We start from the raw sequence: 26839 nt of genomic DNA, 5'->3' as shown, positions 1-26839 counted from the left end.
CTCATCTGTAAAATGAGGGCAGTATTCCTATGACACCATGGGAATAATGAATGTGCTTTGTGAACGATAAAGGGGTACATGGGTGAAGGTCACAGCCCCTCCCCCCTACTGTCTCCATACCTTGTTCCTGGAATCTAGAGCTAAGCTACTCCATTTGTGAGGGATAAGCTAGAAAAAGGAAGTGCAGTTTCCAGTTGATATGTGCTTATTTGCATGATATTTGCACCCACTTTTCATGAACTCAGTGTCAGAGCTAGAAGGAAATTAGAGGTTAACATGTTGATCTTCATGCCATGCATCCCTTTTCCCCAGGGCAATGGTGGCACATAGTAGGTGTTCACAAAATATTTACTGACTGAATGAATGCATTCTTCATGTGGGGAAGAGGACTTGTCCAAGGTCACACAGTGAGTTTGTTTCAGAACCAAGGCAGATCTGACTCTGCTCCTCCTTCCACTAGGCCATTTCTACCTCATGGAGTTATTTTTCTTTTCCCTTCAAATGACCATAAATCAATGGGAAGCCCGTCTCTCCCAGCACCCTCTGGCCTATCAGCAGTCCCCATTCTGGACTAGCCCAGGCAGGACAAACAGCCACTGGGATGCCCCTCTCTGGGCCCAGCTTTCTGCTGCCACCCCGTTGACTCCTGAGTTTCGAGCAGTCCCTGCACTGCGCCTCTCACAGGGGCAGCCCCCTCCCCCACGCCGCCCACGGAAAAGGAGGCCTCAGTCAGCTTCCTCCAAGCAGAGGAGTTTCCCTTTTGCTCTCCGGTTGGGCGGGAGTGTGGGACATAGCCCCCGGCAGTGGCAGCGGCCTAGAAGGAAGGGCGGCAGCAGTCACTTCCCACCCTGCTAAGGCATCTCCCGCCCTGTCCAGTCCCACCCCTATTTCCTGAGTTCTGCTGCTTCAGCTCCAGCCAGAACAGTGATATGAAAGAGCTCCGAAGATTCACTTGAGTCACAGAGCCCTGTTGCTGGGAAGGACCTTCGAGGTTATTTATTCCCACCACCTCCCCACTCCGGGCAGGAATGCCTGCTGTTAGCAAAGAGGAGGAGAGGGGGCACCTTACTGAACCTCCACAGCTTCAAGTTTCTCCTCCAGATAATGGACATAATATGACACACAGCTGACAATGGTGCTGTGAGAGGAGATGCAAGAATGGATCTAATAAAAGCTGATGTGGATTGAGCACTAGCTATACCAGACATTGTTCTAAGTGCTTATTTAATTCTTACCACAATGCTCTGAAGTATATATATCATCATCATTACCCCAGTTTACAGTTGGAGAAACTCAGGAGCAGCAAAGGTAATCCAAATTGCTCATAAGTGGCAGTGGCAGGATTGGGACCTCGAGCCTCCATCTTCACCCATATATAACGGTGGTAATCATCCTTACCCCCAGAGAATGATTGGACCCCCTTGAGAGTTACTTGAATTCACAAGTGTTTGTTTTACTGTAACTTTTGTATTCAAGTACCCCTAAGGGCTGAGAGGGAAGAATGTGATGAAACCCTGGGGGGCTGATGATGTAAACCTGAAGTGTTGGCTCCAAGTGGGAATGTCTTTGAAGTCCAGCTTTTATCTTAAACATCCACTTGAATTTTCAGTTAACTCTAGTATGCATCCTTGTTTTCTTATTAAAATTCATCTTTTCCTTCCTTAAGCCTTTGAGGAAAATGTACACTCCAGGAAGAGGAGACATACCGGTCTAATACCTTCATATGCCTCCAGGCCATGGCCTTGTACCCCAGGGGTAGCAGGCACCTGGTTCAGTAAAAGATAGGCCCTTAGTCACTGAGAATAGCTAAGGTTTATGGAGTGTTTGTCATGTGAGCCAGCATTCTAAGCACTTTCTATATATGATTTAATCATCATATATAACTCTATGATAAGCTGAACTATTATTGCTACCATTTTCAATGGGAAAACTGTAGCATAGAGAGGTTAAATAATTTGCCCAAGGTCATACAGTTTGGACTGTCAGCTTTAGCTAGTAACCACTATACATACTGCCTCTCAGGCCACATGAGAGTTTCTCTTACCCACCACCTACCTCCACCACTTCCCACCAGGATGATTGATTTGATTATTGGCAGAAGCAGGCCTTATTCCAATTAGAAGATCAGCTCCTTGAGGGCAGTGACAAGGGGGCTCCCTACTGCCCCTTTCCCTATATCGATGCTAATCCTGGGGCTGGGCCATGCACAGGGCTGGTCCAGTGTTCAGATTTGGCAACTGACTGTTTCCTGGCTGGTGGCAGTCTCTTGGGCCTAGCACCTGTTGAGCTGGTGGATACAGCACTAGCATTTCACACAGGAGTCCTCTGCCACACTCTGTGGCAAAGATCTAGCTTTAGAAATGGCTGCCCATCACCTACAGGGACAAGTCCACACTTCTAAGACTGGCATTCAAAGCACCCACAAGACTGCCCGGTTAACGCAGGTGGCATTCCCAGAACACACCTCCTTAACCCACCAAATGTGTTACGTGTGCACTTCTCTCTCACAAGAATGCTCATCCTTATTTCCTTTACTTATTTCACAAACATTTATATGGTGCTTTCAATGTGCCTGACTCTATCCTCAGCTCTTTGCACATTTTAACTCATAAAGTCCTTACAGAAACCCTGTAGGTACTATTATCCCATTTTACAGATAAGGAAATGAAGACACGAAGAGGTTAAATTATTTGCCCTATCTCCTATACTTGGTAAAGTCCAACATACCAGTTTAGTACAGTATCTCCTATGAATAGCATAAGGTGTTCCCTTTCTGGGTGACTCCACAGCTCAGTTACATCAGCAATCATTCTATATTGAGTTTAATTATCCATGTCTTCCTGCCCAATAAGGGTTTGAATTCTCTCAGCCAGGGGCTGTATTTTATTATTAATGGCATATCCATTGCTCAGGAAGGGATTTGGCGCAGCATTAGTACTTGAGAGGATATTCATTAAAAGATTGAATGCACTGGGCGCAGTGCTTCACGCCTGTAATCCCAGCACTTTGGGAGGCCAAGGTGGGCGGATCACTTGAGGTCAGGAGTTTGAGACCAGCCTGGCCAACATGGTGAAACCCCATCTCTATTAAAAATACAAAAATTAGCCAGGCGTGGTGGTGTGCGCCTGTAGTCCCAGCTACTCGGGAGTCTGAGGCAGGAGAATCACTTGAAACCGGGAGGCGGAGGTTGCAGTGAGCCGAGATCATGCCACTGCACTCCAGCCTGGGTGACAGAGCGAGACTCTGTCTGAAAAAAAAAAAAAAAAAATTGAAGAGTAAGTGAGTAGGTGGGTGGGTGAGTGGAAAGCCCAGGAGCAACCTTGACCAAACCAAATGGTGGCTGAGAGATTTGAGGTTTTCTTTCCCCCATGTTACTGAGGAAAAGAGCATAAAAATGACTCAATGACCAAGCATGAAATACAACCACAGGTGGTGAGAGGGGAAGAGAGAGAAGACCTTCCCCCAGTCCCACCATTGGTGTGGCTGGACCAACCCTGGCACCCTGACCACAAAGCCATTGGGCCGATGAGGCATCTAGTTAGCCATGAAAGCCAGCAGCTCTTGGGGTCTGCTGTGGAGAACTGAGCTCATTGGCTTCTCTGTTTCCCCTTCAAAGGCTGCAAGCCTGCCTCTGCAATTCAGAGGTTCATATGGAAAAGAGAGAAGGGCTTAGATATCTCCCCAGGGAGTTGGGGTTTGTTGCTTTTGGTCTCAAACATTATGGTTCAGTGAACTTACTCTGTCCTTCCGTTGCTGGCCACATGCACTTGGCAGAAAAGTAAAGGGGAGTTTGGACACAACTCTGGTCTCAAGTCCTGACTCTGCCATTCAGTAGCTGTGTAACCTTTGGCAAGTAACTGATGCTCAGTTTCTTCACCTAGAAAATGGAAGATTTTTTTTTCTGCCCTGTAAACCTCAAGATAATGGATTTGAGAGCACTTCGTAAGTGGAAAATGACCAGACACAGGTGGAACCACAGTGGGAGTGCTACTTGTAGCAGCGTACGGCAGCTTTCCATCAGAAGGCCCCCCAGTCTCAGCCTTTTGCCTGTCTCTACCTTGCTATGGATGACTAAGGCCCAATCATTCACCTTTTCTGGGCTTTAGTAAAATGGGAAGGATAATTCCTAGCCCTTTGTGGCCAAGTCTTAGAAGGGTTGCTGGATGGCAGAAACAGTGTATATGTGTGCACATTTTACCAGCTCCAGAGAAGGGGCCCCTAAGAACTGCAACTCTCAAAACAGCCTTAGATGTGAACATCAGCTTCAACACTTACTAGATGACATGTCATAGAACTCCTCTGAGCCTCAGTTTCCTCACTTGTTAAATGGAGACAGTAACACCTACCTCCCTGAACTATTAGGTGGAAAGAAGTGTTTGTCAACAGAAAAGTCACCACTTACCCCTTCACCCTGCCTCGCTGCTTTCTTCTTGCCCTTGTATCACGTAGGCCACTCAGATCTGATGCTCACTAATTCCTTCTGCCTTTATCTGGGAAGTAGTCACAGTGCCCACCTACAGCGGCCCCCACCCCCACTTCCTGGCCTTAGTACACACACCTTCCCCTCAGTCAGAGCTTGCATAAGCCCCTTTTCCTCTTCCTGTCACCTGGCAGGGCACAGCACCAACACACAGTAACACATGCCTTGCAGTCTGGCTCAGGATTCCAGGGCTCTGTCCATTCATGCAAACTGGCCTTGCCAGAAAGAAAAGCTGCTTTGGTGTCAGAGGAGCGTTTTGCAGCTTGGAGGTCAGTACTCTGCCTCCTGTGTCCTCATCCTTGCCCTCTTGTGACTAGCCGGGGGCCCTGTTTGTTTCCATCACTTGGTGTGTCCCCCTCGGATTCTAGGCCAGTGCCTGAGAGAGCACCGAGTGGTCAGGGCTTCCACACAAGCCCAGCCTGGAGCTGGTGGGTCCTCAGAGAGCATCAGATCCATGCCCGCCCCACGTGGGACAGATGGAGATCCTGAAGCCCATCCAAACAGAGGCAAGGAACTCAGGGCCTTGCACTTGAGCTTTGTCTTCCAGCATTTGCCCCTCTCCTGCTCGGCCCTGCAGATTGTCTTCCAAGGCTTGCACGGAGCCTAAGTAGCTCACGAGATCAGGTCAGAAGAAGGGATTCCAGGGAAGTCCTGAGTTCCCGAAGAAGTTCTCTGGAAAAATTTATCCTATAATTTCTCCTCAGGGCGGTGTCCCCAGGTAACCCATGCCAAAGTCCTAGAGACAAAAGTTGGCGACGCACAGGTTCTTAGATAAACAGTGTTGGCAGTGGCATGCCTTGAACAGATAGGGGCGCACATACATGGAAACTGTGAAAAGGGCGGAGCGTCAAGTCTACCCCTCTTACCTCCCCCACCCCAACAACAATGGGTTGGAAGTCAAGCTGCCATCCCAGAACCCTGGAGGAGAAGGAGAGTTGTGGTAATGCCAGCTCAGGCCAGGAGCCCAATCGGAAGGCCTAGCTGGTGGGATTTGGCCCCAGTCAGCTGCATCCCACAGAACGGACACCTAAGGGAGAGGAGGCTACATCCCTTGTCACAACAGAACCCCAAACCCTGTGCAATGAGAGGCCCCATGTGGATAGGGCTTTGTCTCATCTTGACGTCTGCATGGCCCCAGCAGCATATGAATAGTCAGTGGGGCTGCTCACATCGGGGATCCCCCTTCCCTCCTGCTCACTCTCCTTTCCTAGCTCTTCTTTGCCCAAGCTTGGGATGTTCTGTGTTCTAGTTTAACCAAGGGGGCTGCTCTCTTTGACCAAGTGATTGTCCCTTCATGCCTGGTACCCCACTCTGCCTTTGACTTGTTGTTTAACCTTGGGCATGTTATTTGCTCTCTCAGAGTTACAATGTCTTAATCTGAGCATAAAAAGTTTAGATGGACTAGATCAGTGGGTGGGGAAGAGCCTCAAAGCCTATCATAGGGAGGCTGGGGGAGGGGAGAACAGGGAACACTGAGCCAGGAGTCTCCAGGTCCCACCCCTACCCCACCTTGCTTCAATCAGAGCCATGCTGTTTTTATTTGTTTTGTTTTATATATTGGGGTGTCACATAGGATTCAATTTTGGGGGGTAAAAGTCTGCATCTAACGAAGTTTTAAAAGCCAATGAACCAGATATATTCTTCTTGCACTTGAGCCTCAGTTGCCTTGTGAGTGATGATTGCATGACATAATACAGATAAAACACTTAAAACAGCATCTGGCACATACTAATGACAATGGCAAGAATAGTCGCCATTTATTGAGCACCGACTATGTGCCAGGCATTGTTGAAAGGTTGTATACTTGGATCAACTCATTTGATCCTTCCAAACCTGCACAGAGAAATTTGGCAACCTGTCCAAGATCACACAACTAATGAGGGGCAAAATGGGGATCTGAATACAGGCCGTTTGTCTCCAGCACTCTCATTCTTAATCAGTACGTGTATTTTTTCCCAGTATATATTTAGGTTTATTCTTATTGTTGTTGTTTTCATTTGAAAATTATTGCACCTCTCATCTGTAAAATGGGCTGAGTTCAACTCATAGTATGACTGTGTGACTAAAATCAGATCATGACTGTGGAGTGGGGGATCTAGAGCCTGCTCTGGCAGCCAGGCCAGGCTGCACAGTGCCCTTGTGTTGGTGTGCCAACTCTACTGAAGTAAAAAGCCTACAGTCTGGAACTGCCTCTCCAAACAGTGGACAGTGGAAAGGGGCTGAGTTTGCTAAGAAAGTAAGGACTGGCTCATGTGCTCGGAGCCTAGAAGAAGAAACCAGGCAGCAGAGCTAGTGGTAACTTATAAGGTAGCTGGATGCCCCACATGGGACAGGACTCTACTGATTTGCTGTGTTTAAGCACTCACTGACCCTATCACTCTCAAACTCCTCCATTCGTCTGGTTTGGCCTTCCTCCTTCCCTTTTTACTCCTCTTTGGGCCCCCTCTACTTTTCTCTTCCTCTCTCTTCCCTCTCTTTGCCCAGCAAGGCTCATAATAACTTGCTAAACCACAACCCTCATATTTCTTCTATTTCCACTTTCCAGGGGAATTTTGCAGCTGGTCCTGACTGTTTCTCCTGATTGATCCTCCCTTCTCTGGCCACACTCATCTCTTCTTTGACCCCACCCACCTTCCCCAGGCTAGTTTCCTTGACTTTAACCCTTTCAGCGGTGCATTGGTAAATTGCAGAGTCTCGCCCCTTCCCACCTTTACTTGGAGGTCAGAGCCACAAATTCCCTGCATAAGTCCCTTCCCTTTTCTGGGTCTCAGTTTCCCTTCTGTCAAAGGTTGAAGGGGAGTGATGCAGGTTGGACTAAATGCTATCTGCAGAGCTTTCTAGCTGTAATTTCCAACAGTTTTACATCTGATCCATTCAGAAAATTGAATTTTCTTGGCCACATCTTTCTACTTCCTCTCTCTCTCTATATATGTATTATACATTGGGGGGGTGGGTGGGGGGCATGGGGAACTTTGAAATCATTACTTGGAGCCAGAATCTGAGGAACTAGGAGCTGAAGGAGGTAGAGGGGGTGAAACAAGAGTTGCAGAATTTTCAAAGTAATGAAAGCACACTGGGGCAGTGAGGCTGGGCCAGTGCCCACTTGGTGGAGGAGCAGCATTTTGCAAGCCAAGTAACTTTAGAAAAATGGTCCTCTCAGCTGGGTTTGGCTTCAATGGAAGGTCAAGTAGCTGTGTACCCAGAACCAGGGCAGGAGCAGAGCATCAGCATCTCCAGGTGTAGCACGACTCTGGGGATTCAGTTCCATACCCCCGGCATCACCACCTTCCCATTCTGGACAAACTGCAACAAGAGGCAATGGGGACACAGCCCTCGAGGGGCCAAGTTTCTGTTTCAAAGATGCTTACAGTCAAGTTGCAGTGACAAGCATGGAGATAAATAGGGCCCCCCTTACAGTTTCCAAGGTGCTTTCAATCTCTTTTCTCGTTTGGCCCTTACACCAACCCTGTGAGACAGGAGAAGAGGACATGTCTATCCCATTTACAGAGCAGACAACTGAGGGTCAAAGGGGTGATAGAATTTGCTGAAGCTGATCTGACCAGCAAGCAGAGAGCTGAGACTTAAATCTAAGTGCTTAGACTCCAGAGCCAACGCTCTGTTCAAAACTTTTTTTTTTAATTTTTTTGAGACAGGGTCTCACTCTGTCACCCAGGCTGGAGTGCAGTGCCACGATCACGGCCCACTGCAGCCTCAACCTCCCAGGCTCAAGCCATCCTCCCACCTCAGCTTCCTGAGTACCTGGGACTACAGGCATGTACCACCACACCTGGCTAATTTTTTTTTTTTTTGGTAGGGGCGGGGTCTCCCTATGTTGCCCAGGCTGGTCTCAAACTCCTGGACACAAATGATCCTCCCACCTTGGCCTCCCAAATTGCTGGGATTACAGGCATAAGTCACCAAGCCCAACCTCACATTTTCAATAGCTTTGGCAATAGAAGATTTCTGGAAAGCAAAAACAAATAAAACAAACAAAAAACAACAACCTTTTCAGAGCGGCTAACTCTGGAAAGTGAGAGTGAAAGATTATAGGTTGGAATTTTCACTCAGAACATGTATTTTATTTTTAATCCATATGTGAAAGGAAATAGCTCAAAACACAAGGCATGATTCATGCTATAAGACAGATATACAGTATGATGGGGATTTGAAAGTGGGAGGGAACAGTATTTGAGCTGAGCTTCAGAGAATGGCAGAGGGCTAAACAGGTTGAGATGGGGTTTGGGGGGAGCCTAAGAATCTCAGAGATTGCACAAGTTAGCCATTCCAACCCAGCAGCTGTTGCTGATTTCTGAGACAACGGGCTTGCCTAGAAGGAATTCTTCCTAAACAATTAGTTGCATACAGTGGGTAGGATTTCCTGTTTTCTTTCCTTTCCTCATTTTATCTTGTGAGGTACCTGAGCCGGATCCCAGGGCTTGGGAAACACCTGCTGTATCCACAAGCCGTCTACCTGGGCTACAACCTCGGCTTGCTCTGAGATGTTCAGGCGAGCTGGGCCAGTTTGGCCAGACACAGACACATACAGAAGGAGCCACAGGAACCAGCAGACTTAAAAACAGAAGAGGGCCCCAGCCAGGCCCGTCTCCTGCCCCACAATTGCTTTGAACTTTTTCACCCATCCATGATTCAGTGTCCAACTATCAGATGATCAGACCAATTATATTTTTGGCAAATCACATTGTTCACATTTTTAGAAAATCAAGGCCCAAAAAAGTCTTAAATACAGCGTGTAGGAGCTCAAAGGACCTGAGGGACAACCCGATCCAATCCTTTCATTTTAATGATAGGGAAATTGGGGCCCAGAGAGGAAAAAGGACTTACCCAAGGAGGCAGAGTCTGTTAGCAGCCAAGTCAACACATTATGCCTGGTTGTATTTCAGCCCCAGTGATGAATGACCCTTGCTGCAAACGGGGCCTCAAAGGGGCTCATTGGCAGACGTGAGAAGGAAAGCACATCTGGTCTTTGGAGACCTGAAGTGTATGAGGCACATCTGATCCTTCCATCACTCCACCCCAAGTTCCCCTCTGGCCTGCGTACTGCCTTCCTGGAGTGGGGGTGGAGCTGGAGCTAGGATTCAACATCTGCCCTCTCCATCCCAGAGGCCCGGGGGCTCATTCCTGAGGTCTCAGCTCCTGCTTTCTTATTCTCAAATCAGACTTCTGGCTGGAGAAAACATCTTCCCCTCCCCCCACCCCACTACTGTCTGGGCTAGTCATGGTGGTAATTTGATAGTCATGAAATAACTATAGTTTCTGTATTGTCTGGGATCTTATAGAGCACTCCCACTCCCATTATCACACTTAAGGTCCCACATCAACTCAGGAGTTGGGTATTTGGATTCTTATTTTAAAACTGAGAAAACTAGGGCAAGGCATGGTGGCTCATCCCTGCAATCCAAGCACTTTGGGAAGCCGAGACGGGTGGATCACCTGAGGTCAGGAGTTCGAGACCAGCCTGGCCAACATGGCAAAACGCTGTCTCTACTAAAAATACAAAAATTAGGCTGGGAGCGGTGGCTCACGCCTGTAATCCCAGCGCTTTGGGAGGCCGAGGCAGGCGGATCACCTGAGGTCAAGAGTTCGAGATCAGCCTGGCCAACATGGTGAAACCCCGTCTCAACTAAAAATACAAAAATTAGCCAGGCATGGTGGTGCATGTGTGTAATCCTAGCTACTCGGGGAGGCTGAGGCAGGAGAATAGCTTGAACCCGGGAGGCGGAGGTTGCAGTGAGCCGAGATCGCATCATTGCACTCCAGCCTGGGCAACAAGAGCAAAACTCCATCTCAAAAAAAAAAAAAAAAAAATACAAAAATTAGCCGGGCATGGTGGTGCGTGCCTGTAATCCCAGCTACTTGGGAGGCTAAGGTGGGAGAATCAACTAAACCCAGGAGGTGGAGGTTGCAGGGAGCCAAGATTGCACCACTCCACTCCAGCCTGGGCAACAGAGCAAGACTCCATCTCAAAAAAAAAAACAACAACAACAACAAAAAAAACCTGAGAAAACTGAGGCTTAGAGACGTGATGAAAACTGAGGCTAATAAGTGACAGAGTCAGAATTCAGACCCAGAGGTTTATGAATTTTCCAGAAACTGTATTCTTTCCACCACTCTAAGGCTACCTTTTTTGCTTGTTTCTTGGTAAGGATGGATAGATAGATGAATGGATGGATGGATGGATGCATGGATGGAGCAAATAGTTCCCAAGCACTCTGTGGGTGGCTCTGTTTCAGATGTGAGGATACAGAGAAAAATGAGACGTTTCTACCCTCAAGGAGCCTACTGTTTTACTTTGTGGCTCTCAGACTTTTGCATCCCCAAAGTACCTCCAATGAACAGAAAGAATTTATTCCCCACAGAGGCCCGAGGAGCTGGAGGAGAATCTCACACAGCCAACCACAAGTGAGAATTTTTTTTCAAGTCTCCACTTTTATCTTATGAATTCATGTGAAATTTTTTTTTTTTTTTTTGAGACAGAGTTTTGCTCTTGTCGCCCAGGCTGCAGGGCAATGGTGCGATCTCGGCTCACTGCAACCTCCGCCTCTGTGTTCAAGCGATTCTCCTGCCTCAGCCTCCCGAGTAGCTGGGATTACAGGCACCCACCACCACACTTAGCTAATTTTTGTATTTTTAGTAGAGATGGGGTTTCACCATGTTGGTCAGGCTGGTCTCGAACTCCTGACTTCAGGTGATCCACCCGCCTTGGCCTCCCAAAGTGCTGGGATTACAGGTGTGAGCCATCATGCCCAGGTAATTCATGTGAATTTTTTATGCTATTCCACAACAATTATATGCTTGTTTTAATATGAAAATTTTGCCTCCAGATCTTTTTGGAAAAAAACAAGCCATTCTAGGCAGATGCTCTTGGAAGCATCTTCTAGGAAGAGGTTCTGCTTACCCATAACCTCAGGGGAGACAATGGTATGTTTTTGTATGGTGAAGGCCTTGTTATTCCATGAAACTAAAATTTTGGTAAATAGACTATGTGTGTGTTTGCACACTACACATGTGACACATGTACATGTGTACCTGTAGAAGCTCCAGATTGTAGGCAGAGCTGGTTTCCTTCCAGGGCTATATGTTTCTTTGGCACCCCAAAATGATCCACACTTTTACCCTGGCAACTATCTGTGAACTAACCATGTTCCTCAGCCCAGAAACTAGAACTGAAAAGAACAGTAGGGGTTCTGGAAGGTTGTTTTGTTGTTGTTGTTGTTGTTGTTTTTGGTAAAAGACCTGTTGTATTGCCCTTCTAGCAACAGTAGTAGGGAAACAAGATGGCATCTGCCTCCCAGTGACTGACAGCTGAGAGAGGAAAAAGCCAGGCAAACTTATGGCAGCGTATCTGGGACGATGAAGTAGTTATCCTGGGAGATATTTGGGGACTGACAAAGCACTTCCCTGCTTTTGCTGGGCTTCTTAAAACAAAAAGCACGTACTTGGCAAGGCCTGAATGTTGTTCTGCTGTTTGCGCATTGTGTAATTAATTACTGTCTGTTTTTTCTTGGTTTTAATTGAAGATTCTGAGTGCCAGCCTACTTTGGTCATCCTCAGGGAAACAAGAAAGGAGACTTGGACTCTTTCTTGGGCCATAGGTTAAAGGGAGCAGGACATCTCTGGGCAACAGATGTGCTGATAATGGTAGTGAGATCAAAGTATGACAGCTCCAAGTGGCCAAGGGGGTGAAGGGCTGGAGATTATAAAACAATTGCCCCTCCCCTCCTTAAAAGTCTCCTTTTGGCCTTTTTCTTTTTCCAAACCTTCAAGGGTTTTGTGTTTTGTTTTTAATAAGGGAGGCTGTTCCCTTCCCCTGTGGAATGTATTCCCTGAAATATCCTGCTCCAGGGACAAATGAACACAGAGTTGGAAGCCTCTGTTCTCAGGAGCCCTACTTCCTATGTTTTCATTTTTCTTCCCAAAAAGCAAACCAAACTAACTCTTCCTGTTTCTGGGCTTGGGATGTGGAAGGTCACACAGCAGGAACCCTTTAGCAAACAGGTCAGAAGGGGCCTCTGAAAGCTGCCCCTTGGCTGCCCTGCCATGGGGGGAGGGCTGTTTGAATGGAATTTAGTTTTATGGAAAGAAGAGAAGGATGAGGAGAATGACTTTCAGGCTGTGGTGAGGGAACGGCTCTGCTTCTGGCACCAGTTTGTTCTGCTTTGTCTCTGCCCTCTCCCCAGGCAGACCAAGGCTTGGGAGCCATGGAGCTTTCGCAAGCTCAGCTGCTGATCTTCAGCCATTGGTCACTGTCAGTCAAGAGTACGTCTAGCGAAGAGTGATCAGGACTGTGAGAAACGATTTTAGGAGCTAGGAAAGGACAGATTCTGGGGAGCGCATTATAGATGAGTAGAGACTTGGGTTCTAGTCTCAGTTTTGCTGCCAACTAGCTCTATGCTGTTGTGCAGATCACTTAGTTTCTCTGGGCTTCATTCCCCAGCTGCAACAAAAACATTGGACTGTATGAGCTATAAGATCTCTCCTACCTTAGACTTTGGGAGATTCTAAATGACAGCAGATTGGCCTTAAGGAAGAAGGAACACACTACTTCCAAGGGGTGAAAATAGGACCACTGGGTGGAAGTTGTTGTAAGGCAGATTCTGGCTCAATATAAAGAACTTTTAACAGTATACAATGAAAAAGGATGCTTCACCATACCTGAGGAGTTTGGTCAAAGCTCAAGTTGGGCATGTAGCAGGAAAGGTAAAAAAGGGAAAATTGAACACCAGATTCGAGCTATGATCGCCAACATTTAATGCAGCCAACTACAGTCTCCAAATGAAACTTTAATGCCGCCAACTCCAGTCTCCAAATGAAATGTTCATGGAACCTTCAAAAAGTCAAATAGGTTTAGTTGAATGAAGCAGGAATGAGATATCCCATAACTCTGTCTTCCTTTCATGTCCCCTAAGACACTAGGGGACACTAGGGCTCCTCAGTACTCAGTTTCAAAAGCATGGGTTAATATAGTCCTTAAGTGCCCTTCCTGCCTTGAGATGTGGGCGACCTCCAAATTTCAAGAGTTTGGTGAAAATGTGTTTTACACGGATCTGCACCATTGGCTGGAACCACTGGATCCTTAAGGCCCTGTCTCAAGAGGTTTTGTCATCTGGAGCCAGTGGGGCTCTATGTTGATCTGTAATAGCTAGTTCAGAGCTGAAATGATAGGGAAGAAAGTCTGCTGAAAGGAAGAAGTCACCAGTCTGATTACCAGAAGTTCTTTTGCTATGCCATCAAAAATAAAAGCCAGTTCTTGGCAGACTCATTGTTTATGTGAGGCCTTATGCTTAGTTCTGGGAATCCAGGGGTCAGTCAGATATAGCCATTGTACACCAAGAGCTCATGGTCTATGGGAGAGACAGGAAAGAAAAGAGGCCAATGCAGAACAGTGTGATGTTTTATCATGTAATAGCTACGGACAAGATGGAAAGGGAGGCCAGAGTGTGGCTTGACAGGCCAAGAAGGGGGCTGGCAACAACACACTCAGTGGAGAGTCCAATATGAGAATTCACTGTCTGTCTAGGAAATAGCGAGTTGTCCCATGGGGCTCAGAAATATAGGAACGAGGTGGGAAAGGAAGCAAGAAAGATAGGCTGTCTAAGCTTGAGAGACCTTGAATGCCAGAGCAAAGAAGTTGGACTTTGACCAAAGGTAGGAAATGACCAAAGATTTTTGAGGATGCCTAAGTTTTTCTTTTAAAGAGAGAACTTTGGCAGCAGTATGGAGGGTGAACTGGAAGGGCGAGCATGGTGGCAGGAAGACCAGTTAGGTAGCGGTTGCAACCATCAAGGCCAGAGCTGCTAGGGCCCAGATGGAGGGCTATGCTAGTGTGAGTGACAAGAAAAGGCGGTAGATTTAGGAAGCCTTATGAAGAGGTCCCCTGCACACAACTAAATGGCAGCAAATTAGAAAAATGGAGTCCAGGTAACGCCCGTGATTCTTGCTGGAGTGGCTGGGTGCATGGGGCTGCTTTAACCAAGAAAGCGGATTCTGGAGAAAGAGGAGGTTTCCAGAGAAATGGTAAAGAATTATGATCTTTAGTGTTGAGTTTGAAGGATCCACAGGACCTTCTGGTGGAAGTGTCCAGTAGCACTTCCCAGGTCCTTTTCAGACCTGTCTTTCCACCTGAAGTTCCCATGCCCTCTCCAGCTCCTGATTTGGAGTGGCCTACATTGTGAAAATGGTCATCTAGGCTATACCTAGGGAGATGTACCTGACCTGACTCTCTAAACCTAGACCTAATTCTGTCTTGCACTCTTGAAAACAGCAACTGAGAACCTGGGCTTCCCAGCCCCTTAGGCCACAAAAGAAGCCCTTACACTCCTCCACAGGCCTGGAAATCCTTCCCCCCATCCCAAAGAACACCTTGAAATTGCCCTTTCCACTGACCCTACCCCCACCTCCCCTTCCTTTCAGCCTGACTTCTGGAGGAGAGGGGGTCAGGGTGCAAAATCAAAATCTTGAGACCCTCTAGTTCAACATTCTCATTTTGCAGACAAGGAAACTGAGGCCCAGGGAGCAGAGGTGACTAACTCAAGGTCGCAGAAGGAGTTAATGATGGAGACGAGACTAGATCCTAGGTCTCTCAAGTCACATCCCAGCATTTTTACCTTGGCTGAATTCACTGTGGATCATGGTTAAAAGATTTCCTGTCTCAAATGATAATAAATTCCAGATGCTCCCTAACTAAGTAGATCTTTATACTATTCCAAGTTGCTGGGTAAAATATCTGTCAAATGTTAGATAAGCCATGCCCTGCAAATGTTCTTTGTAAAATAACAAATGTTAAATGACCAGATCTGTCAAGACTCCGTTATAAAAATGATTTGGTCATTTTCAAAAGAAAGGATGTGGATTGAATTATTATTATTCTGATGACTTTCATATGCTTAGTATGTTTGTCTACTGCCCTTCTGAGCCTTGGAGGTGACAGACACCCAATAGCATGTTAAATAAATGTATTTGTTTCCATTTTCTACTGTTCAAATCTGTCTCAGAGCTTGGGGGAGGGGTCTGGGGGAGCTGATGGATGAGTCTGATGCGGAGGCCAAGCCTGCAGCCAGACTGGAGCCAGTTGGGTTGCGAGCAGGGGCTCTTGTTACAGGCAAACTATTACCCCACCAGGCCACCTCAGCCACTTCAGCAGGAGCCTGGAGTGAAGCCCCGAATGGCTCCAGGCAACAAAAGGAGCTTTGTGCACTGGGAGCAGGGGGCCTTGGGGAAGATTTGGTGCAAAGGCGGTGGGAGGGAAGGTCAGCAGCCTCCTCACCTCTGTGGGCTGCTGGTAAGCGAGCTAATGAGCTCCGCGGAGTGTGGGGTTTGTAAGTCAAGGAGTCATTGAATTTCAGAGCAGCAAGATACCTTAGAGGTCATTTAAAGCAAGCTATTCATTTTATAGTTAGAGACACTAAGGCCCAGAGAGGGAAAGCGACAGGCCCAAGGACACACAGCTGGCAAAGGTCACAGCCAAAACTGGAACCTGGAGCTTCCGGCCCCAATCAAGTATTCTCACTTCAGCACTTAAGAGGCAGTTTTGAATTGTGGGTTTTATTTGGAGGAAGCGGGTTCCTTTTAGGCTCCAGGACCTTTCCATCTTAGGAGCAATTTGTGCTCAAGCAACAGGGTGTGTGGGTCTGGAAGAAATATGAAGTGATGCTGGGAGCCTGAGAGCATGTAGCACGTCTTGGAGTGAGTCCCTAAGGCCTGAACCTCCTCCTGAGCTGCTGGTTTTACTACCGCTAGCTCTGTGTTTCTCAGTGTTTGATATATATGTTGGCATAGGATGATTTGGGGTGGTACATTGGCATCTGCATCATGATATATATTTAATTTACTACATATTAGGAAAAATGTAACTAGTGCCTCAAAACCTAATTTCATAGATATTATGGCTTAGGGTGAGGTTATTATTTAAAATCAGGTTGATTTAAAGAAAAATATTAAGTACTTAATGGCATGGATGATGTGATGGCAAAAATTCTGAAGTTGCTTCACAAATAAGTGACATTTGGGAAACACTGTGCTAGTGGCTTCTTGGACTGTGATAGCAGGGACTTCAAAGGTAATTCAGGTCATTCTTTTGGGCCTGGGCAGCACCACATGTGTTGAAGCCAGTTGGACATTCCTAATGCTCTCCTATAAGGTGGTACCAAGTGATCCTGTGACAGCCCTTACAAGGTTTCCCCTGTCAGTGGGACCACTAGAACAAAAGCAATGATGTGTCAGATAAATCTTTGCTTGATTCATCGTAATAGAAGGAAGATGAGCTGGGCGTGGCGATGCACTCCTGTAGTCCCAGCTATTGAGGAAGGAGGCTGAAGTGAGAGGATCCCTTAAGCCCAGAAGATTAAGGCCGCAGTGAGCTATGCTACACCACTGCGCTTCAGCCTGAGTGACAGAGACCGTGTCTCATAGAAAAAAAAAGAAGGAAGGAAGGAAGGAAAGAAAAAAAGAAGAAAGAAAGAAGAAAGAAAGAAAGAAAGGAGAAAAAAGAGAAAGAAGGAGGAGGGAAGGAAGGAAGGGTAGGTAGGAAGGAAGGAGAAAGAGAAGGAGAAAGAAGAAAGAAAGAAAAGAAAGAGAGAGAGAAAGAAAGAAAGAAAGAAAGAAAGAAAGACAGACAGACAGACAGACAGACAGACAGAAAGAAAGAAAGAAAGAAAGAAAGAAAGAAAGAAAGAAAGAAAGAAAAGAAAGAGAGAGAAAGAGGGAAATTATTATATACAACTGTCAGCCCGGAGTCAGTATTTTGGCTTTTTTGTCACTAAAAAGTCCCTGGCTGGTCCTCTCCTCTACCACTTCTGTTCTGCTCTGGTCACACTTGGGAGAAATGGCTTAGGAGAATGGGGCAGGCTCAATGTACAGATGAGAACATTGAGGTTCGGAGAGGGGAAGCCTCTTACTTGTTATCATTCCACCACGAGTGGCACAGTCAAGACTGGGTCCCAAAAGAATGCTGATTCTACCACCCCATATTTCCTGCCCCGAGATTCCTGCTCCACGACCCTTTCTGCAGCTCCCCTCAGCCCCACCCCCAGGCCAGTCAGGCAGTGCCAGCCCCCATCGCAGTCCCATCTAGCACAGCTCACTTGATTCAGACCTTCTAAACTCATCGAGGGCCAAGAAGCTGCTAACACTGATCACCTCTAAGAGGACTGCTGGGTGGTTGGGGACTTGGGGTGAGAAGAGACTGTATTTTTGTACCTCTTGAATTTTGAAACCTGTGAAGGTATTACCTATTTCTCAAATAATACATAATAAAACAGATGAAGCGTTCTGCTCACCCCCTGACCTAAATTTCACAAACAATCACATTTGTTCAGTACTTTGACATTTTTAATGCGCTGTCTATTGTTATCCATACAAGAGTCCCATGCAATAAGCTCCATTTTGTAGATGTAGACGCCAGCCCAGACAGAGGAAGCTACTTTCCTGGGCTCACACAGTGAATCTATAATGAAATTTGGGCTAAAATCCAGGTGCTTTGATTCCCAGTGCCTTGCTGCTACCATTTCCACATCCATATAAACTCATAACTTATGCCAGATTGTTTTTGAATCAGCCTGAAACAATGTGTTCCCATTTGCCTTTAAATAGACATTTTCAAACTTTAACCTAAGAAATAGCAGAAAGACCAGTCCCATCTCAGCTTTGTAGGTGGCAACCTCCTCTGCCTGACCCTACCCAGTAAAAGATAGTCCTGGCTCCTCTGGAAGCCACAGACCACTCAGCCACTTGGTGCCCACCCTCCCAGAGCTCAGTGCTGGCACCTCTGCCTGGCACAGATATTCTAAAGAAGTAACTTGGCAGCTGTGGGTGCATTCATCTAAGGGGGTCACTATTTCAGGGCCTGAGGGGTTTCTTTTAGCCTTTGCAGCTGGTGTCTCTGAAATGGAGAAGTGTGTCCTTCCCCTAGTATGGGCAGTGCACAGACCTTGTGCCCTCAGAAGTCTCTGTTGCAAAGCAGAAACTGCGCAGCAAGAAGCCTTGGAATGATGATGACGGGGAAAGGCAGGGTGGGGAAGTGGAGAAGCAGATGTATGCTGTATGCTGATCAAAGCAGTGTTCCTGTTTCAAAATAAATCCTCTCTTCTCTGCTGTCATGGCAATGCAAATAAACCCCTCACCTATCAGTTCTTGTTTTGTAGCAGCCACCACCCAAAAACTCAGAGCCGTAAGATGGAAACATCCTTGGGAAGTCACTAGAATCCTCTCTCTGCATCCTGGCGTGATTCGCCCAAACCAGCTCCAACTACTTTGGAAGGTCCTTATTAGTAAGGGTTCTGGTTGTCTCTTCCAACGTCTTCCCAAGATGCCTTGCACAGGCCCTTAGCATGCCACTTGTTAATTGATGCCTTTCTGTTTTGGCAACCCCAATCCTAACTGTCTCCTAGAAGCTATGCTCATTCAAGTCATGAGCTCATCCTGATGAAAAATTGGAGCCAATGGGAATGGCTGAAGTCAGGCTAGAGCCAGGAGGATGGCCTCGATGACCTTAGCAAAGCCCAGCTGATACCAGGAGTTCAGGCTCCAGCACCAAACTCTTCCCTGGCCAGTAGCCTTCTTTCTCTTCCTCCACAAAGCTGTTATCCCTCTCTAGACAACTGTATCCTTCTCAATGGAAGGTAGTTGCTCCCAGTATGCCATCCACTTATCCACACCCAAGTAGGACACCAGAGGCACCAGGAAGATGGGAAGTTGGGCTCACAGAAACTTGTGAGAGAGCAAAAGGAAAAGGCTATATATATCACCTCAGTCTAATGAACTCCAAAGCCTTCCTGCTGTTGGAAGCCTTCTAGATAAAGCAAGTGCTGGGAATATAACAGACACTGAACCCCAAATTCCAAGTCTCCTTTCTTTACCCTCCACTTACCTGTTTTCTCTCCTGAGGCATCTCTCACCCCTAATACACTTCCCAGTGGAAAGAAGGCATTTGAGAACAAGGGAAGTATATGGGTGGCTGCCACTTGCTGAAAGCTCTGGAGGGAAGTCCTCCCCTGGCTCTCTGACAAGAGCAAAACCTCCGGCTGAGAAATAAAGAGGCTCTGCACGTGAGCCAAAAAGCAGGGCCCGAGGAGGACAGCAAATGCCCAGTGGAGGGAGACAGAGAGGATGTCTCCGGCTTTTGCATCTCGGCCATTGGCTCTGCTGCCCAGGGACCTGATCGGCTGCCCCATGAGGACTACTGAGAAGCTCAGTCTCTTTGTATGCCACTTGCAATGCCCACCTCGTGTACTTACCAGCATTCTTCTTCACCTGCAGCAATGGGAAGCACTGCAAAAGAAACAGAGAAGAAGTCAAGGCATTGCAGAGATGCAATATCCGAACTGAAAGCGATCTTAAAGTTAGCAAGTTCGATCTACCCATTTTACAGAAAGACACATGGAGGTCCAAAGAAAAGGAAAATGAAGTAAGGAGCAAAGTGGAGCCCAGACCCAGACTCCTGGCTGCCCACTCCATACAACTGTACTTTCTGCTACCCCATGGCTGATCCTGCTGGTTCACTTCACTCTCCCTGAATGGAGAAGGCCCCCAGGTCAGGGGATTGGAGACACTGTCACAGCTCACAGTACTGTTCCGAGGCCTGATAAGAAAGATTATTAAAGAATAAGTCAACATTTGCTTGGCACATACCATCCTTGGTATAGCATCAACAAGGCTAGAAACAGGATGTGTTGGTGGCAAGGGCAGTATTCAGAATTGGAGAACCCAAGTTCAGGGTCACCTTCCCCTGCTTACTGATTATGTGACATTGAACATCACTCATAACCTCTTTAGCTTCAGCGTCTGCATTCATAAGACTAGGAAAGCAATAATCCCGACTTCACAGGCTTTGTGACAAATTAACGTACATAAAGGCACTTTTTAAAATGATTAAGCACTCTATAAATTCATGCATTCAACAAATATTTATACAGTACCAGTGCCCTTCAGAGCACTATGCTAGATGCTAAGGATATAGCAGTGATCTAGACAGATGAGATCCTTACGCAGCTGAACTCTTAGTAGGAAGACACAAACAATAAATAAGTAAACAAAGAAATAAGGAAATTTCAGGCATCACTAAGAACCAAGAAGGAGAAACTTTTAAAGACAGGATGAGGTAGAGAGTGATTGAGTAGGGGGGATAGAGAGGTGGCCTGAGGGGTCTCTCTAAAGAGCTGAACTTTGAGCAGAGACCCAGATGGCAAGAAGTTGTCAGCAATGTGAAGAGCTAGGTGAAGAGCATTTCAGGCGGATGGTGAAGAGAGAAACGAAGGCCAAATTATGAGAGGCTAAGGCCAGGGTAAGGATTTGGACTTTGATTCAAATTACAGTAGGCAGCCATTGGTGGATATAGAGCAGGAGAATGACAAGATCTGATTTCTACCTTCAAAAGGTCACTCTGGCTGCTGGGTAGGAAGTGGATTGTAGAGCCAGGGTGGAAGTGGGGAGATCTGTTAGGAGGCTTTTGCAGTAGTTCAGGCAAACAATGTCAGTGGCTTGGGCTAAAATGGTAGTTGTAGAGACATTCATTCAATAGTTAAGGAGGAGAGAAAAGAAAGAAGGAAGGAAAGAAGGGTACCTCTTAGAGGTAGAAGGGTCTTCTTGCCTGTTCTCCTTTTACACAGCCAGCCTCTAAACCAACCAAGTGGTTATCAGGAAAATAGTTGCCATAGTATGTGTCTATCTCTTACCCTCCGCACAATGACTGCCATACCAGGTGCAGACACTTGACCACAATGCTTCCTAATCCTAAAAGATTTGTCTCAGCCTTAGATTACCCTAAAATGACTAAAGGTCTGATCCACCCTCGTAGCCCACAATTGGCCACAGGAGAGAGGAGGGATGGGGGATGTCCTCCCGAGTGTTCACTGGCAGGACCCTCGAGGGATGTTAGTGTGAAGGAGATAAAAAGTTCTAGAATGAGATCGGCGTGACCAGAGGAGAAAGACCAATAGCGACAGATATGAAAGTTTGCTACAAAGCTACAAAGTGGAACTATGATTAAGCAAGTCAATATAATTCTCAGTGTAGACAAAGGGGGAGGAAAGAAGAATGAGAAAGGATGAGAGAGTAGAAGAGAAGGAGAAAGCAGGCCCCTGTGAGGTCTTAAATGTGACAGTTCTTGGAAATTAAGAGATGAACTGATGGGTGGGACAGACTGTACTCTATGCTCTAGTCCTATTAAATCTCCTACTCCCCCACTCCACCAGCCTAACCCATCATAGTTTTAACAGAATTACAGATAGTTCAGGAGATAAGTAGGCCTTAAATTTAGGGATTTATAGGTTGCAAATGAGTGACCTTCTCTGGCCATTACAACCATCCTGCATGGTAGATTTTATTATCTTCATGTGACACATAAGGCAAATGGGGCACAGAAGTGAAATGATTTGCTCAAGGTCAAGGTAAATGTCAGAACCAAGTCTGTGCTTGAGATCAATAGGGCTCCCAATTTTATGGCACTCTATTTTTTTCTCTCTGAGGTCCAGAATAACCTGGATTGGATCAGGCCCATGAGTCCCACTCTGCTTTTGACCTTAATCTTGATGCTATTTTGGTAGCTGAAAGACTTACAGGGGAAGATAGCATATGAACTTTTGCATCAGAGATTTCTGCTACAAAGTGAAGGCCCTTTTTGTTTCCTTGTTGTAGAACATATCCCTCTGATTTGGAGGTTCTGAACCCAGAGGCCAAGAATCCAAAAGTTATAAAGACAGCCACTCTAGAACAAGACCAGGATTAGTGGTGACAATCTTCTCATACAGTGGGTCATTCATTCATATATTCCTTTATTTATTCACTCATTCATTAGATACCTCCTCAGAGCTAAGTCCTGTGCTAGGTACTCAGGGATTCATATAGATCAGACATATTCCCTGCCCTTGATGAACTCTCAGCTCAGAGGGGGAGTCGATTACATGCACAAATCATCACAATTCAATGTGAGTGCTATTGGAAAGTATAAAGCCTTGTGGAACTGAGCAGAGGGAGTAATTTGTTGCTGGGAGTGGGGGCACATTGTCATAAGGACCCTCATGAAGGAAGTAGTGTTTAGAACAGGTCTTGAAAGCTAAGCAGTTGTTCATCAAGAAGACAAGGGGGCAAAGAGCCTGGCAGGTAGAAGGGAGAGACTAGAAAAGGATGAGGATGTATCAAAGCCTGTGGTTTGTCCCACCCATCTGTTCATCTCATTTCCCAGAACTGTCACATTTAGGACCTTGGTCTAGCTGGAGAGCAGAGTGCCAGACAGAGAGTGGGAAATGAATCTGAAGCAGCAGGTTAGGGGCCAGATCACGAAGGGCCTTATAGGTCATCTTAAGAACTTGAGACTTTATCTAGAGCCCAATGGAGAGCCATTGAGGGGGCCTAAACAGAGAGGTAACGTAGTCAGATTTATGTTTCAGAATGTTACTCTAACTGTTGAGTGAAGGATGGATTGGAAATGGGGGGCTTAGGCAAAACTAGAGAAAGGGAGACCAGAGACCCGGCACAGTGGCCTCCCAGCACTTTGGGAGGCCAAGGCAGGTGGATCCCCTGAGGTCGGGAGTTCGAGACCAGCCTGACCAACATAGAAAAACCCTCTCTCTACTAAAAATACAAAAAATTAGCTGGGCGTGGTGGCACATGCCTACAATCCCAGCTACTCAGGAGGCTGAGGCAGGAGAATCACTTGAACCCGGGAGGCGGAGGTTGCAGTGAGCTGAGATCACGCCATGGCACTCCAGCCTGGGCAACAAGAGCAAAACTCCAAAAAGAAAGAAAGAAAGAAGGAAAGAGAGAGAGAGAGAGGAAGGAAGGAAGGAAGGAAGGAAGGAAGGAAGGAAGGAAGGAAGGAAGGAAGGAAAAGAAAGAAAGAAGGAAAAACAAAGGGAGACCAGAGTTAGTGGTAAGGTTCTGGGTTGGGCAGTGGTCTTTAGGATAGGAAGAAGGGGACCAATATATAGACAATTTACATGGTAGAACCAAAGTAAATGATAGGATGTGGGAAGAAAAGAGAGGAGTCAAGGATGACCCCAATGTTTCTGGCCTGGCAACTGGGTGGATGGTGGTGCTATTAACTGAAGTCAGGAACAGAGGAAAAAGTTATTTGGGGGTATACGGGGGGAAATCTTCCTGTTGTAATGAATTTCCCCTTAGACCTGTTGAATTCAAAAAAGTCTGTGGAGCATCTGCTCTGAGCAGTCCACTAGGCACTGGGGTAGACCTGCAGATGCAAACATGAACAAAAGCAGATGTGATTCCTGCCCTGGAGGAGCTCTCAGTCTAGTGGGAGATACAGTCGCCAGGCAAAAATAAAAGGCAGATCATGAGTTTTTTCAGAGAAAAGGGAAACCCGTTGAAAGAGTGCAAATGCGAAAGCCAGAGCCAAAAGGAGGATAAAAATAGAATGATGGTTGCTGGGTGAGAAGTAGGGAGGTCTGAGAGGTGTAGTTTGGAGACAAGCTGCAAAGGCTATGGACAAGCTTTGTCCAGAACCGGGCCATCCTCAGCCACAAGTGGCTGGGATGGAGCTCACTCTCCCCAGCATACTCTTCGCTCAGCCTCCAGGCTCTAGGACCAGCCCTTGCCCTGGTATCTGAGGAGATGTCTGGAGAGACTTTTTTTCCTTGCCTTGCCTGGTTTCTCTGCCCCACCTCTCCCTTCCTTCCCTAACCACCTCCAACATCCCCACCCCTCACTCCTAGCCAGTCCTGTGCCATAGACCCAGGCCTAGGGCCGCAGTCATGAGAGCACGTTCTTCACATTCCAGCCTCCCCCAGCCTTCTCAGCCGGGCCACACAGAGCCCTATTCACAGCTTGGCCCTCCCTTCTTCCAGAGTGGGCTCTCACCACCCCCAGGCCTATCCTGAGTTTTGCCAGCACAGACCATGGCCACTGTGGAAAGCAGGCTCTCATGAGCCCTCTGGAGCTGACTCCTCTCTCTTGGGGTCTCTCAGCTGGAAGGTGGGTGCAGTGGCTTTGGCCACTTGTATGTGCATGGGAGTCCATGTGTGTTCTATGCACTTGGCAAACTTTCTCTAGGCTAGGCCTAGAATAGGGGCTGGGTTGAGCCAGGTTGTCGCAGGACACAGGGGTCAATTAGACACAGGCTGGTTTCTTAGAGCAGCTCACAGTTCAGAGACAGCTGAGTAGAGATGGAGGATGGTATGTGGGCTGAAGCTCAATTGAGCCTGCCACCAGGTCCTAAGTTGGAGCACTGGTGTCACGGTGCCACTTTTAAACCCCATGTCAATGACCTGGAGACATATGCTCATGTTCGGGATGTGATGTCTGCTGGGGATGTGGTGCTACAGCCCTGGAGGATGCCAATCTTGTCCCTGAAAAGGGCAGAGGAGAGCTGGTTTCAAGAAGGACTGACTGACACAGGCATTCTGCGCTTGACCCTGTACCTTTGACCAATTCTTTGCTGGGCTTCAGACTTGTTACCTAATGAGAGGTGGGTGCCTGACAATTCTTAGTCTTCTATCACAAAGGAGAGGATGAGGAACAATCCCAGCTGGGAAAGAGCAATGGAAGCAATAAATTCTAGAAGGCTTTTATAGAACTCAGAGTCTGGGACAGCCTCCTGAGGAACCCCCAGAACACCTACCTCCCCTCTGTCTCCCCCCAAGGGTGCAAGCTGTCCCACACTGGCTTGGAGTATGTGGGCCTCACAGAAGGCCTCTCAGAAAGCCTGACTTTCCATCTCTATCCACCAGGATGACTGTGATCTAATACCTACTCATCCACCCCCGAAAAGGGCCCCCAACCTATAGCCGCAGGAATGCTGATGGTTTTATAAGTCTCCCCTTGGCAAAAATTCCTACTCCCTCGGACGCTTTTCCCCTTAATTCCTTCCTGCCAGTGCTGCCAGGACATCCTTTCCTCCTGCCCCATCCTGACTCCTCACCTGGCCTGCAGGGCTGCTCCAGGCCTGACTCTTTGCCTTTGAGCCTTTCCCCCAATCTTTCTCCTGCCTTGGGCCCTACAGTCCTCACGTCCACAGCAGGCCAAGAGTAGGGCCAGGGAGGAGAGTCAGCAGCAGCTGCAACCCCCAGGGGTTCTCTGGATAATCTCAGGAATGTAATATCCCAAAGACTTGACTTTCTCACCAGTCAACAGGGACCCTCCTTCCTGCCCAGAACTTCAGAGTCTTTCCGGGAGAGGCGCCCTATAAGGGTGAGTGTAGGAAGGGGCTGGAGGAGAGAGACACGGGGATTCCAGTGTGGGATGGAGCTTCTTTTCCAGACTCTAAACTAGTCTGACCAGGGGTGGGAGCAGGGGCGGGAATAGAAGGAATGAGGAAATTGCCTAAACAACCCACTTCCTGACCCTGAGGGTAGTCGCATCTGTGTTTTCTACTGTCCTTTCACTTCCACAGGATGTCCCCAATTCTAGGCTCTCCTCAGCCAGGGAATGAAGGGAATGGCAGGTAAAAATGTTTCCTCATTTTATAGATGAAAAAACAGAGTCCAAGCTATGGGCCCAGGGTCACCTAGAGCAATCAATCAACTATCTTTACATTCAACTCATATTTACTGAGCACCCATTGTGTGGCAGGCCTTTTCACATAGGTCATCATCACAATCAATTATGAAGTGGGGAATATTCTCCTCATGTTGTAGGTAAGGAAACTGAGGCTTAGACAAGAGAAGAGGAGGCAGAATCTGGGCTGTTAGATCAGTGTCCTATTTCCATCTATGACATTATATCATCATACTACATTCTTCTCTCCAGCTCCCAGAAGGCAACCAACCCAAGGTAGAGGAAAGGGCCAGGGAAAGTCAGCCTGCATCCATTTCCAGGGCCTCAACTCCCATTCCCCAAGTGCAGGACTTCCTTTCCCCTGCCCCTTGGCAGCCTCAGCCTTGGAACTGCTGATTGACCTGGACTCTAAGGGCCCTGACAGCAGCAGCAGCAACAGCTCAAGGGCTGCCCAGAGGGATGGAGTTGAGGAGCTCTGTTCCTCCACCCACTGTGAAACCTCTGACCCCAAATCCCAGCAGAGGCTGCCTGAGCTGCTGCTCCTTGTTATTGTTACAAGTGACTTGGAAATGCAGGCCAGGCCCTGGCTCCCAGAGCTTCCCAGGTCCCCAGCTGTTCTCAGGCCCTAGAGGCTGCTGGGAAGACCAAGCTCCAGTGTCGGCTCTTTTCCCTGAGCCTGGGCTCCCCACTCTCCTCCCGAGGGACTTTAGTGGAAATCACTGACATTTGGGAGCAGCATTTTTTTTTCATTTGGCCTGGAAGTTCATAGAAGTACATGTGAAATATAATGAGACTGTCAGAGCTGGAAAGACTCAGAGATAAACCAATCCAGCCTCCTCATTTTATAGGTGGAGAAATGCAGCACAGATTACATGAACATAGTGGACTTTGAAACTA

The 26839-nt window shown here is 47.3% G+C and overlaps 1 protein-coding gene across 3 annotated transcripts in view; it reads right to left on the bottom strand.

The window, feature by feature from the left end:
- Positions 1-26839, bottom strand: part of STARD8 (StAR related lipid transfer domain containing 8) — a 78125-nt gene that overhangs the window by 40506 nt on the left and 10780 nt on the right. For all 3 annotated transcript variants that reach the window (XM_016943794.3, XM_016943798.4, XM_016943793.4), the window contains exon 2: positions 19732-19765. In XM_016943794.3, coding sequence (XP_016799283.1) covers positions 19732-19765 — 34 coding nt within the window. The remainder of the gene's footprint in view (positions 1-19731; positions 19766-26839) is intronic.

This window comes from Pan troglodytes, chromosome X, assembly GCF_028858775.2.
Source record: "Pan troglodytes isolate AG18354 chromosome X, NHGRI_mPanTro3-v2.0_pri, whole genome shotgun sequence".
NCBI classification, from domain to species: Eukaryota; Metazoa; Chordata; class Mammalia; order Primates; family Hominidae; genus Pan; species Pan troglodytes.
This window is presented reverse-complemented; position numbering and strand designations above follow the sequence as displayed.